Raw genomic sequence first — 13,046 nt, 5'->3', positions numbered from 1 at the left:
ACAACAGGTGCGGATAAGGTTTTATTTCCACCTTCCCATATTAATTGCAAGAAAGACTCCAGGCCACCACCAGGGGGCAGCGCAGAGCCATCTCACGAGTCCACCTAGGGAGTACAGCAAGCCTGTGATGTGAAGGAAATTGGTTAAAGGGCCGTCCAGATGAACACATCAATTAAAGCAGACGCTGGAGAGTGGGTTTCGGCTCATAGCGACCCCGACTGTGTGAGAGTACAACCGTTTTAGGGATGTGGGCTTTTCAAAGCCGAGCAACAGGTCTTTCTTCCAGGCACCGGTGGGACTCAGACCTGCTACTACGCGGGCCGGACCACACCACAGAAGCGCATGAGCAAGCTCCCTCTGTCCAGTCCAGGTCAAAGCATCAGGTTGCTCCAAATTAATTTACATTCGACACCTTTAAAGCAGCTGTTTTATAAAGCAAAGCTTACCGGTATACGGTACAGTGAGAGCTGTCCTGGCCTGCTTGGAATGATATTGTTTGTACAGAACTGGTTTGAGGTGAAATCAATGACACCCCAAAGTACCTTTTAAGTTAGGAAGCAGTATATAAATGTTAAGGGGCCTATGTCAGCGAGGAGCCTGGAATGGCATATGGGTTACTAGTTGGGCTGCAAACCATGAAGTCAGCAGTTCCAACCACAACAGCTGCTTAGCAAGAGAAAGAGCAGGTTTTTTACTCCCATAAAGATTCAGTCTTGGAAACCCACAGGGACAGTTCTCCCCTGCCCGATAGGGTCACCGTGAGTCGGAATCGACTCGATGGCAGTGAAGTTTGGAGGTTTGTGATGTTGAAAATGTGCTACAGTGGCAACCTGAGAGTCTGTGTAAGTTGAGATGCGTGGACGAGTCCTCACCTACCAAACCCAGGAATCCCAGGTGGTGTGATGTGTGTGGAATAAGGCACAGGGCTCCAAGGCAGGATCATGGATCATCCTGCTGGCTTCACCTGCATTCTCGCTCGCCAGCTAGCTGGTGAAGTCACTGTGGAGTTTGTTGGCTTAGTTTCAGTACTTGTCCATCCTCACCTACCAGCTGCTCCTTCACAGGAAAAGACCGAGCTCAGAAATGTCTCCACAGTTTATAAGTACAGTCAGACCTGTCCATACTGTGGGTTCCATCCCGGCCACCACAATAGAACAACAAGCAAGCTACCTGCCTTTTGTTTGCTCTTTTGTATTCCAGTGCAATATAAGTTATATTTACAGTCTACTGCAATGTATTAAGGAGCCCTGGCGAGAGTAGACAGCCAACCAGAAGGTTGGCAGTTCAAACTGTGGGCTTAAGATAAGGCAGTATGCTTCTGTAAAGACTTACAGCCCCAGAGACCCTGGGAAGCAGTTCTGTTCAGTCCTATAGCACCACTATGAGTCAGAATCGCCTTGTCAGTAGTGGGTTTTTGAGCTGTGATCGTTGCAGGGGCAGTGAATTACTTAATGTGACCCTTCTAGCCAAAGTATCTTAATGTCCACAAAACAACCTTGTCCTGCGTGGGTCTGATAAAGAGGTGGGGAAAGATACTGATAGACTTCACCTGAGCAATTGCTAATAGGATTCCCTGCAATGTCACCCTGCTGTATACAAAATGTGCCCTCTGAGAAGCAGGAGGAGGGAATCTCATTGCCAGCAAGAGCCAGGAATGGAGCACATCTTGTGGACCTGAGATCCCAGTGCAGGGAATCACCTGGGTCCAGATGACAGCTAGTTACATCAGAGGGGCAGCAGCAGCAGCACCAGGAGCCAGAGGACAGAAGAGTGATGGACTCACGAAGTAAGTTGAGATGAGAGTATTTGTGCAGGAGGCTGGCTTTCGGAGTGCGGTGCCTCTGAGCCCTTAACCAGGAAAGCTGGGTTTGCTGACCCACGGAGCCTGAGTTGAATGCCTTTGGGTTGAGGCTTACAGCAGAGTAGTAAGCCCCACCGGGCATTCATTAGCAGATCGGAGATGTTGCAGCATGTCCTGATAAACAACCCTGAGCACCTCTAACTGCCATTACAATTTAACTTCTTCAGTAAACCCTTTAACCGTAAATTCCGTGTGTTTCCGTGTAGCCAGTGTAATGGACATTAGAGACCATTAAGAGATTTCAGTAGTCTGTGAAGTATGCACTAGCATTATGAAAAAGTTTGAAGTACCCTGAGAGGGACCAAATGAAACTCAGAGACAGAAGTGAGCTCGTGCTTGATGAAAAGTTTGCGATAAATCTTCAATTTGTAAAAGTACCGTATCTTCCAAACACACTGCACACCGTGCGCCTGTAGGACAGTTAAAAGGGGCCCCAAAGCCTCTGCAGCTTGCAGCCTGACAAACAGGCCCCGCACAGTTAGGCGTTTCTGGCCTCCCTCAGGCTAGAAGTGATGACTGCGAGCAAAAGACGCCCAGGGGCCCATTTCCCTCCTCATCAGCCTCCAGACTCAGTCCCTCAGTCCTCCTGTGCTCACATCCTCTCTAGTTCCCAGTGCCCACCGTCCGGACTGGATGAATAGGAACTAGGGTCGGGCATTCTGGGCCCAGGATCATCTGAGCCCAGTCTGGCATAGCCCTTCCCAGAACAGTCCGATCTGCTGTCCTGTCTCAGAGCCCACGGGCTCCCCGGCTCCTCGTCCTTGGCACTCGCCTTCTTGCTGGGCTGGAGCAGGAAGCTCTCTGGGGAAGAAGGGCACAGTGGTCACAAAGGAAACAGGGACACTGACCCTGCCCTCCCGGTGACAGCCCCAGCCAGAGCAGTCCTGGCTCCTTCCTTCCCCTGGGCCCTGTGCCTTGGGGCAGGCTCACCAGGTAATTACGACTTCCTAAGGGTTAGCGCAAGCATGAATGGCAGGCGCAGGCCATCAGAGCATTCTTGCCCCATGGCGTGCCTGAAGAAAGCTACAACTTGATGGCCAATCAAAAACAGTCCAAGAACTGAAATACTGGAATCAAGCCTATAAACTTGAAAGGAGTCAAGAGGGTCCCAACAGCTAGACACAAAAAACAACTACATTGGGAAAACTCAGGCGCCACACACTAGCAATGCAGTAACGGTTATTATTTCTGAGCAGATTCCAGTGCGCGGGCACCTCCAATGCCATCCCTGCAGTGGTCACTTTCCTGCCATCGAGCCTGACTGGGCCTCTACCCTGCATGCGGACAGGGAGGCTCGCCCAGAAGCACCCAGTGGGCAGCAGACGTCACAGGGAGGCCCCACAGAGGTCTTGTACCTCCCAATCCACAAGGCCCCCACAACAGCGAGGCTACTCAATGTTGTCGTAGACCTGGATCACGTCCTCGTGGTGGCCCAGCGCCTGGATGAGCTGGGAGGCCTGCGCCAGGTCCTGCTCCGCCAGCTGCACCCTGGTGTTGGGGATGAACTCCAGCGAGCAGGACAGCGAGCACAAGCCCAGAGAGTCCAGCTTCTTCCTCACTTGATGCAGCTCGGAGATGTCGCAAATAAACTGGGGAGGAAGGAAACGCAGGGGGTGAGTGAGGAGACAAGGCCCGCAGGCCACGGCTAGCGTGGGTCACAGCAGGCAGGGCCCGGAACTCCCCGTTGTCTGTGGGTGGGGTGGGCCGCGCCCAGTGCCCGCCCGCGCCTGGTCAAACACAGGGACCCACCTTGAAAACGCCCTTTTCCTCTTCGTCTTCAGTTTCCTGAACATCCTCGGCGCCGGCCTGGATGGCCAGCTCCAGGGCGCGCTCCAGATTCAGGGCGCCCTTCCCTCGGTCCTCTCCGCCAACCGCCACCACGCCCTTTTTGTCAAAGGCGTGCCGGGCTCCTTCCGCCATCACGCCGCTGGATGGAGAACGACGGAAAGGAGGAAAGGAAACGGGCTTTAGGCCCCGCTGCCACCACGCAGCCTTCTAACCCTGGCTCCGTCGCACCAGGCCTACGCTCCTCCTGGAGGGGAGGAGGAAGCCAGTCAGTCAGCCTCTAGTCCACAAACGCGGCCATCTTCCGTCTCCTACCCCAGCTGGAGCTTGGAACATGTGAAGACGTCCCTCGTGCGTCCCTCGTGCGCTGAGGCGCCAGTCCTGGAGGTTTATGGTAAGACCTGGCTCCCACTGGCTTCAGGGGCGCAGGCCTGACCCAGTGTGCTCGGGAAATGCCTGTGTGGAGTGGGGGCCACCGACCAGACACGAGAACCAAGGTCCCCTTCTACATCTGCTCAATGGGTCTTTTGGATCCGCTTAGTACAGAACCCATGAAGAGAACTTAAATGCTGCCATTTGCACTCTGCTTAGGATTAGCGGTAGGAGCCTGGGTGGTGTCGTGCTTATGCAGTGGGCTGCTAACTGCAAGGTCAACAGTTCAAAACCAGGAGCCTCTCTGCAGGAGAACGATGAAGCTTTCTACTCCCATGAAAACATGATCGTTTCAGAAAACCACGGGGGCATTCTACCCTGTCCTATTGGGCCACTCTGAGTTGGAATTTATTTGATGACGGTGAATTTAAGGAATATGTGTCTGAACAGTACTTTCTTTGCACAGAACTGGAACCTAGAGGTGGCACCCTTTCCGCCAGGCCTCCCGACACCTACCCATTCTTGTTCAGGATATGCCTGATGTCCGAAAGGCACTTGGAGCCATTGTTAGACAGCGCTTCGATGAGCAGGGAAGAGCCCCCGGGGCCTCGACCTTCATACAGCAAATAAATGTCCTTGGTTTTCTGCAACAGACAACAGCAGGGCATTCCCGTTTCCTGACACACACACACACACACCACCCCCCACCTCGGGTGTCAGCCCCATGACATACCACTCCCCAGTGGGCTATTGGACTGAGCTCATACCTGGACCCTCAAGTCTGTTTGCGTCACCACCCTTTGAGAAGTGGCCCTTGAGAGCAACTTCTGAGGTCACTGGAAGTATAACCCCCTACTTGGAAAAAAATCTATTTCCTTGGAGCCTGAACAACTGAATCAGTCTATAGCTTTGCTTTCTCGCCTACCAGCCGAATCTCAGATCTGTCTCAGTTGCCCCAGCAGGACTTCCCCTCCAATGCCTCCTCCTGCAGGGGACCTGAGTGTCAGCAACGTCTCAGCTCTATCTCCGTCTGTTCCTCTACCAGGTAGAGTCTACTTGCTTACCTTCTACCCTGGGCTGCTGACTTCTGCTGAGAGAATACTCAGACACTAGGCCTTGTCCTGAGCGCCTCTGCAGGTAGCCTGGTCTCAATGAACAATCACAAACGTTGGTGACCAATCTCATCTGGACCCTTTGTACCTTCTCCTCATCCCAAGCCCATCCTCTGGATCTTCATGACGCCCTCCAAGCACCCTGCCCTGACTTCTCAAGTATGCTTGATTGTGGAAACCTCTCCTCCTCATTCACAAGCAGCTAAAACACCACCAGACAAGGGACAGCCTATGCAGTCTCCACCACCTTTATATGCACAGGGAGGTGAAAGCCAAGTCTCTGGAATCTGTCTGGCTGTGCGTCTAATGTTTTCTCTGTGACCCTAGACAAGTCACCTAACTTTGCTGTGCTTCAGTTTCCGGTCAAATTTGTTCTGCGTATTCACGATGAGTTATAGGACGGGTTATTACCTAAGTGCTTGGCCCACAGTAAGCGCTCAGTCACCATGCGCTGTTAAGATGATTACTTTCTCAGATTCTAACTACTAGTCCCAGAAAAAGCGGTGTCCTCTCACCTGTGTCTGCAGACAATTCCCACACTGGGACTCTACATCCTGGTCCTTCCCACCATTACTACCACTGGCACCCTGACCTTTTCTACTGGATTTTCTCCTCCAGGGCCTACACAAACCCTTCCACAACCCAGGTTCAGGCCTTTCCCCATCCAGTGCCCGTCTTCTACCCCATCTCCTCACCAAAGGGCGGAGTCCCTGGGCACTGTCCACCCTATTCCTGACTGCTCCTGCAACCAAGGCTCAAGGACACAGCGTCTCTGAGTTGAGGATGTCACGCTCACTGCTACCCCGCTCTGATCATTCGACGCATGCGTGGCAGCCTTCCAGACACGGACCCAGTGGGGACTGTGATCAATAACAAGAATGCCCAACTACGGACACACCTCCATTTTCATGGCTGCCTCAATCGTGGCCTTGGGCATGTGCTTGGTGCGGCACACCTCTAAGATGTGGGCCAGGTTGCTGTTGAGCTCAGGGTTGGCACCTCCCTCTGAGAAAGAGAAAGGAACGAGTGAAAGCATCTTATTACAGCATGGACAACACAAGGGATTTGTGATTGCTTTCCCTAACCAGTCCCCGCCCCCACTACTCTGGCAGTGCAGTAGTTAAGCACTTGGCTGCTAACTGAAAAGGAGTTGGAGCCCAGCAATCACTCTGGGAGAAAGCCGTGGCAGTCTGCTTCTGCAGGAATCACAGCCTTAGAGACCCCAGGGGGCAGTTCTACTTGGTGCTTCAGGGTCACTACGGGCTGGAATCGACTCGCGGCAAATAACTGGCTTTTTGCTTTTCCTTATTCCATCAGTCAAAAGAGTGGCAGGTCACCACTCCATTTATGTCTGGTTGGTTAAGAACAATTCCAGGGTTTGAGTAGGATAGTGTTTTGGAAAAGAAGCTTGAATTCACATTCTACCTTTAAAGAGGTGTCTCTTTCCGTGAGGTCACTCTATTGCCAGGTGAAAAGGGAAGGGGTGTAGAAGGTCCTAACGGCTCCTTGACTTGTTAAAAACCCCAACTCTAATGATTCTACAACTTCCTGCATACTTACTGAGATGCTCACACGACCTTCTAATCATACTCTCTCTCTGAGGTAGGAACTATAGGCCATTATCCTTGTGTTACCAGGCCTGGCACAGAAGAAACAGACAACACTCAAAGATCTGTCAGCAAGCCGATTCTGACTCAGACACCCCTACAGGGCGCAGTAGAACTGCTCCTTGGGCTTCATAGGTGGTAAAAAGTTACAGAAGCCTCATTTTCCTCTCTTGGAGCAACTGGAGACTTCAAACCACTGACCTTGGCAATGAGCAGCCCAGCAAGTAACCCATGCCACCACCAGAGCTGCTGCGTGCATGTGCACTCACACACACTGCTGTTCAGACTCGATATTGAGTTTAAAGAAAGCAAAGTGAAACATGAGGCGTGAATTTGTGTGTGTGTGAATGAGCATTCACTGAATGCTTATTATGTGCCCAACACTACCTCAAGGTGAGCATTGTCCCAGTTTATAGAAAAGGATATCTAAAACTCGGTGACATTATGCTCCTTCACAAGGACATCTCTCAAGGTCAGTTCGTGACCGAAACCAAGTGCTCCTCCCTCTAAAGTCCATGCATGTGGCAGGGCCTCTTCTCCACCCCTCCAGGTGTCTGGCACCAAATGCAAAACAAGCAAACGAAACCCCCTTCGGAGGATAGCTGCACAGCGGAAAAAAGACCTGGGCAGACATCTCTTCTAAGGATATGTGTCCCAGGAAACCCTCAGAAAACCAACCACAGGCAAGCCCTAACTGCAGTCCATGCCTCCGGCCCACCATTGGCTGGCAGAGAGCTTGCCTCACCTCCTCAAGAGGGGCACACAGCTGACCTACCTTGTAGGATTTGTTTCTATGAAGTATCTAACTACAGCCTAGGATGAAGGCACATTTACCTTATCTTCCCAAGAGCACCTCCCTCCCAGAGAACTGGCCAAAGGTTGGTCTGAAAAGTTGACCGAAACCACCATTGTAGGTGAGGGTTTTGAGGCATTCTGAAGGGGGAGCCGCAGTGGGCACTGAGGTAAGGAAAGAGGAGCCTGTCTGAGGAAAGGGGTGAGGAGGAGTCCTGGTGGCATCGTGGGTTCCACTTGGGGCTGCTAACCTCCAGGTCCCAGGTTCAAACCAACTGGCCATTCTGCTCTTGTACAGGTGTAAGCAATCTCTGAAACCCTCTGGACAGGTCTACTCGGCCCTTTGGGGGTTGCCAGGAGACGGCAGATACTGGGCAGGACTGGGTTAGGTGAGAGCCGCTGAGGAGCCCTAGAATAGAATCGCAGTAGTTAAAGCCCTCAGCTGCTCATCAAGGACAAGGTCAACCCAGCAGGCACTCTGGAGAGAGACTGAAGCAGTTGGCCTCCGTAAGGATTGACAGCCTCGGGGGCCCTACGGAGCCGTGCGACTGTCTTAAGGGGTCACTATGGGTCAGAACAGACTCGAGCCCAATGGGTTTGGTTGGAGGGGAAAGGTTGCGCCAGCCTTGAACCCGCTCCGGGAGGCAAGCCATCCCTGGGGGTCAGTGAGGGTAACGGTAGCCACCACCCACTTAAGGTGGGTGACCATCGGCCCGGGGCCCTCACCTTTGACAGCCAGGCGGATACTCAGAGAGAGCTTGGTGAAGATGCGACTCCTTTCGGTGTCTTTGGGGCCCTTGATATGCCGGACTTTGGACCACTTGTTATGCCCGGCGAGGACAGCCGCCGAGACGTGCAGCGTCCTGCCCGGAGAGAGGCAAGCACCCGGGGGCTCGGGCTGGGAGGGCCGGGGAACACGCGAACCAGCGACCCGGGCCCCGGACCCCGGCGCCCGCAGGCAGCGGCCAGCGGCCCTGCTCAGACAGGCGGCAGCCCAGACAGCCATCAGCTGCAACCCGCCACTACCAGTGACCAAGGTCAGCCCGTCCTGTCTGCAGACCCAAGGCCCACGGCCGCCTCGGTCGGCCCCCGACACCCTGGGGCTCAGGCTCGCGGCCGACGGCTGGAACACCGTAGCCCCCTCGTCCCCTCCACCCCGACCCGCGGCGGCCCGGAGCGGGGACACGAGCCGGCGCACCGCACTTCCGCCCGCAGGTCCGTCGCAAAAAGACGTCCCCTCCGCCCACAGAGTCGGTTCTGCCGCCGCGAAGCGCTACTTCCTCCCTGACCCGGACAGTCTTTGCGGGTGCACCCCGCGCGCCCCAGAAGGAATTTTCCACCAGGGCCTAGAGCAGCGGTTCTCAACCTGGGGTCGAAGGACCCTTTCACCGGGGCCGCCCGATTCATCACAGTCGCAAAATGACAGTGATGAAGTAGCAACGAAAATAATTCGTGATGAGTTGTATGAGCCCCTAATAAAACGCTTAAAAATAAATTAAAAGTAACTGTCTAGACAAGAATGATGCCAATATATGTATAAATATTCCTGATAGAATTAATGTATGGATTGTAATAAGCATTGTAAGAGCCTTCAATAAAATGATGCCAAAAAAATAGAAAATAATGTGATGGTTGGGGGCTACCACCACAGGAGGAACTCTATGAAGGGGTGGCAGCGTGAGGCTAGTTCCTAGGAGTTTCTGCGTGAACTACCTGAGACTGCTTTCAAATTAATAGCTCCCCAACCCTTGAGCAGATCCGGAATGTTCTGTTGCTGCAAAAGACGCCCCGGCAGGGAACAGTTCATTTGGGGGTTATTTTTCCTTAGTCTCTCCTTTATTTTTTCCAAGCTCCTTAGTGATGGGCCCAACATTCGCCTTCTGTTCTTTGCAGATGAGAACCCCCCTAGTCATTCCAACCAGCCACCTTCTCACCCGGATGTCACCCGGCTTTTTTCTTTCCAGGGTTCGCTCTGGCATCGATTCCCATCAGAGGACGTCTTCACGGTCTTCGATTGGACTCACACGTTCGACTCTGTTCACATCAGCTGTCATATACAGCGTTTACCTTTTAGATTAAAACGGTTTCCAATATATTTGATACAAGTATGGCGTCATACATGCTTGTCACCATACTACATCATTTTGGGAAATTATGAAAAATATACAAATTTTGGTGTACACGTTTCTATTTCTCTTAGGTATATACCTAAATGAAATTGCTGGGACACATTCTAATGCTATTTAAACTTTTGAGAGACTGATTGTTTCCAAAATAGCTGCATCCCTCTCATGGGCAGAGTGGGCATCAGATTTCCCAGTCTTCTCACCAAGGCTTCCTAACTTGGTAACTGCTCCCGTCATCTACCTAATGGTTGTAAAATAGTATTGCATTGTGGTCTTACTTTGGATTTTTCTAACAGGCAAAAATGTGAACAACTTTTCATGGGCTTATTAGTCATCCGTATATGATATCTATCCAAAATTATCTTATATGTATAGTTTAAAATACATGGTACTCTGAAGAGCAAAGAGCACATTATGAAATTTATAATCATAAAGTTCTAGAGCATCCATATCCAACCAGCCTAAACTCACCAAGGGCAAAGTGGTCGTCCAACACACTCAGGCCTATTCACTCACTGTGACAAGGTCAGCGCATCAGAGGACAGTGAGCGTCTCACCCACAGGGAAGACAATTGTGGGGTTTGGAAAAAGACAGGGGTGGTTGGTAAAATAGAAGTAACAGTGTTGATAGCTTCAACATTGGCAAAGCCATACAGGGCTGTACGAACATGGGGCTTGTACAAACACGGGGTCAACATCAGGTCCTCGTGATGTGGATCCAGGGCGGACATTTCCAGGACAAATGCAGTGTTGTTCGAAACCCTTTAGTGGAAGCGCCCTACCTAGATTGGCTACCAAGGCTGCTTCTCTATGTCCCCGTGACTGAGGCCCTCCCAAGCAGAAGTGTAACACATGCCTCAAAAGAGTAGAGAGAAATTTGGGAGGGAGGGCAGGGAGGTTGCTGATGGAGGGGGCGCACAATTCAGAATGAGGGGGAGAATGCCTAGCTTGAAGGATGTAATCAATGTCACTGCACTGTACATGGAGAAGCAGTGGGTCTGGGGTAGGTTTTTGAGCTGGATGTACTCAACAATACAAATGTGTGATGCTGCATTCTTACTGGTGGAATCTCCAACAGTAACCTTTCTGAAGTTTCGTAGTGAGAGGGAAAGGTCATCTCTCCCAGGAGAGGCTGTTCTGACACTTTCCACTTCTGCACATCCCTGGAAGAACTATTCTTGCTTGTGGCCTTCCAGCTGGGTTTGCACATCTGTGTCCGGGTGATGGCTAGCAGGGCACTGTTTACTCTCTGAGTCTGAGCTACTGGGGACGTTCCCGCGATGAATTCACAGGAGCTGAACCATTTCTGGAGTCCTGGTTGCCAGGATCATCAGAATCACTTAAAACTAGCCACAAGCCTGGGAACGACAGATTGGCTGCAACACGATCCAAATTCATGGCCATCGAGTCAGTTCCGACTCCTAGTGACCCTATATGACAGAGGAGAACCTGCCCCTGGGGGTTTCCCAGACTGTAATAACTCTTGACAGGAGTAAAAAGCCTCCTCTTGCTCCCGAGCAGTGGTGGCTTCAAACCGCTAACCTTGTGGTTCGCAGCCCAACACATAACCCACTACACCACCGGGACTCCTCTATAGACTGGTGGAGGGTATCCTGTGTTAGGCTTACGGAGATGCTATCCCATGTACAGCTCTCCGTGAATGAGATGACACTCATTATTACTTTGTGGACAGGCAAAAAATGGTTACTTAATCACTTTATTTCCTGTCCCTGGGCACAAAGCTGACATTAAAATTTTATTTATATATATTATTGTGGTAATTGGTGAAAGTAAGACAAATTTAGTCTCCCATTTAGCCATTCCCACACACACGGTTTGTGGCCCCAGTTGCAACCCTAAGGCCCTATTTCTTGACGTCCTGCAGTCTGGGCTGCAGTCGTGTGATCAGATCCGGCAGACAGAGCAAATGTGATTAAGCTACTTTGGGGTCTATTCTTAAAAATCTCTTCCGGAGACGTCGGACAGGTCAAGATATGACAAAATAATAATTTATAAATTATCAAGGGTTCATGAGTGGGGGGGAATGGGGAGGGCAGGGAAAAATTGAGGCCCTGATGCCAGGGGCTTAAGTGGAGAGCAAATGTTTTGAGAATGATGAGGGCAATGAATGTACAGATGTGCTTTACACAACTGATGCATGTATAGATTGTGATGAGTTGTATGAGCCCCTAATAAACCGATTAAAAAAAAAATCTCTCTTCCCCATGTCTGAAGCCACCTTAGAAGCCATGCGCTTTTTAAAAAAAATCATTTTATTGGGGGCCCATACAACTCTTATCACAATCTATATATATACATCCATTGTGTCAAACACATTTATACATTTGTTGCCATCATCATTCTCAAAATATTTGCTTTCTACTTGAGCCTTTAGGTCGTGTGTTCTGAATGAGAGTTATAAGAGGGTCAATCGCTTTCCAAAGGTCATTTTGTAGGCAAAACCCAAACTTCTCTCACGTTGAGTCTCAGCTCCGGGGGTTGCTTTGTTACTCGGCTTTCTAGATGGTCCGTGTCCCAGCTTCTCCTCTGAATACCAAACCACACAGCACTGCCCCAAGAGACTTTCAGTGCTCAATTTGTTTTTTTTTTTTTAATTAACCCATTTATTACAGGCCAGAGAGGTTTCAGATAGTGGAGCTTCTACTGGTCTTTCAATTCCTTCAGTCGTCTGATGGCAGACTTTACTGTGACAGCAGAGGTGGTATTGTAGGTCCAGGCCCCACCGGCAACTGTCTTCATGCAGGAACCGCAGTGCCAGATGCCCACGGCGCATCTCTTCATCTTGGTTTTGCCGCAGAAGGAGCAAGTGTACTTGGCATGTTGGCTGATTTCAATTTTCTTCACCATTTTCCTGAGGGAGGCGCCATAACGGGTCCCATATTTGCCCATGATCCCGACCTTCTTGGTGCGTTTGGCCATCTTGCCGCAAACTAGTCCCAAGCCAGAGAGGCTCAGTGCTCAATTTGTAACCTGAAGGGCCTACTTCTTATCACAGACCTTTGGCCAGTAGAATCCATGGCCGGAAAATGGCAAATCCAACTCAGTCATGGTCGGTGGTGACTCCCAGTGACCCTATAGGTCAAGACAGAACTGCCCTGTGAGTGTCCGAGACTGAAACTCTTCATGGGAGTAGAAATCGTGGCTAACTGAACCAACCTACTTGCTTCCTCTGAGCAACGCAGACGAACACACATACATGGGGCAGGGTTGCCTCGAGTACCCATGCCATTTGAATAGCAGTGGGGTCAGGGAGTCTTCCCCCATCCTATTTGGGGTGTTGGCGTGGGAAACTGGCTTGAACTTGGGAAACTTCTAGTGAGGTGTGAGAGCCTGATGCTCAAATGCAAAGATCGGGGAGTTTTCATGTCTT

General features: G+C 51.1%; 2 protein-coding genes across 3 annotated transcripts; both read right to left on the bottom strand.

The window, feature by feature from the left end:
- Window positions 1-2,194: 2,194 nt before the first annotated feature.
- Window positions 2,195-8,734, bottom strand: TACO1 (translational activator of cytochrome c oxidase I). 2 transcript variants are annotated; one of them, XM_075562049.1, is made up of 6 exons: window positions 8,256-8,734; window positions 6,029-6,135; window positions 4,535-4,662; window positions 3,611-3,788; window positions 3,217-3,450; window positions 2,195-2,662 (listed from the first exon to the last, which is right to left on the bottom strand). In XM_075562049.1, the coding sequence occupies exons 1-5, from the start codon at window positions 8,533-8,535 to the stop codon at window positions 3,250-3,252; spliced, it is 894 nt and encodes a 297-aa protein (XP_075418164.1). In that variant the 5' UTR covers window positions 8,536-8,734; the 3' UTR covers window positions 2,195-2,662; window positions 3,217-3,249. The 2 variants fall into 2 exon arrangements, with proteins under 2 accessions (XP_075418164.1, XP_075418163.1); XM_075562048.1 differs by having other exon boundaries at window positions 2,195-3,450.
- Window positions 8,735-12,251: 3,517 nt separating this feature from the next.
- LOC142458380 (large ribosomal subunit protein eL43-like) lies at window positions 12,252-12,654 on the bottom strand. Its single transcript, XM_075559414.1, has one exon. It carries the CDS (start codon window positions 12,593-12,595, stop codon window positions 12,317-12,319), a length of 279 nt encoding a protein of 92 aa, XP_075415529.1. The 5' UTR covers window positions 12,596-12,654; the 3' UTR covers window positions 12,252-12,316.
- Window positions 12,655-13,046: the final 392 nt, after the last annotated feature.

Source organism: Tenrec ecaudatus, chromosome 10, assembly GCF_050624435.1.
Source record: "Tenrec ecaudatus isolate mTenEca1 chromosome 10, mTenEca1.hap1, whole genome shotgun sequence".
In the NCBI taxonomy this organism is placed as follows: Eukaryota; Metazoa; Chordata; class Mammalia; order Afrosoricida; family Tenrecidae; genus Tenrec; species Tenrec ecaudatus.
The sequence above is the reverse complement of the archived record's forward strand: the minus strand, read 5'-3'. Positions and strand labels throughout refer to the sequence as shown.

Coding starts and splice junctions, on each gene's coding strand:
- TACO1 (XM_075562048.1), bottom strand. CDS start 8,535: ATGGCTGTCTGGGCTGCCGCCTGTCTGAGCAGGGCCGCTGGCCGCTGC. Junction 6,136..8,255: donor TATCCGCCTGGCTGTCAAAG/GTGAGGGCCCCG, acceptor TCTCTTTCTCAG/AGGGAGGTGCCAACCCTGAG. Junction 3,789..4,534: donor CATATCCTGAACAAGAATGG/GTAGGTGTCGGG, acceptor TTCTCCATCCAG/CGGCGTGATGGCGGAAGGAG.
- LOC142458380 (XM_075559414.1), bottom strand. CDS start 12,595: ATGGCCAAACGCACCAAGAAGGTCGGGATCATGGGCAAATATGGGACC.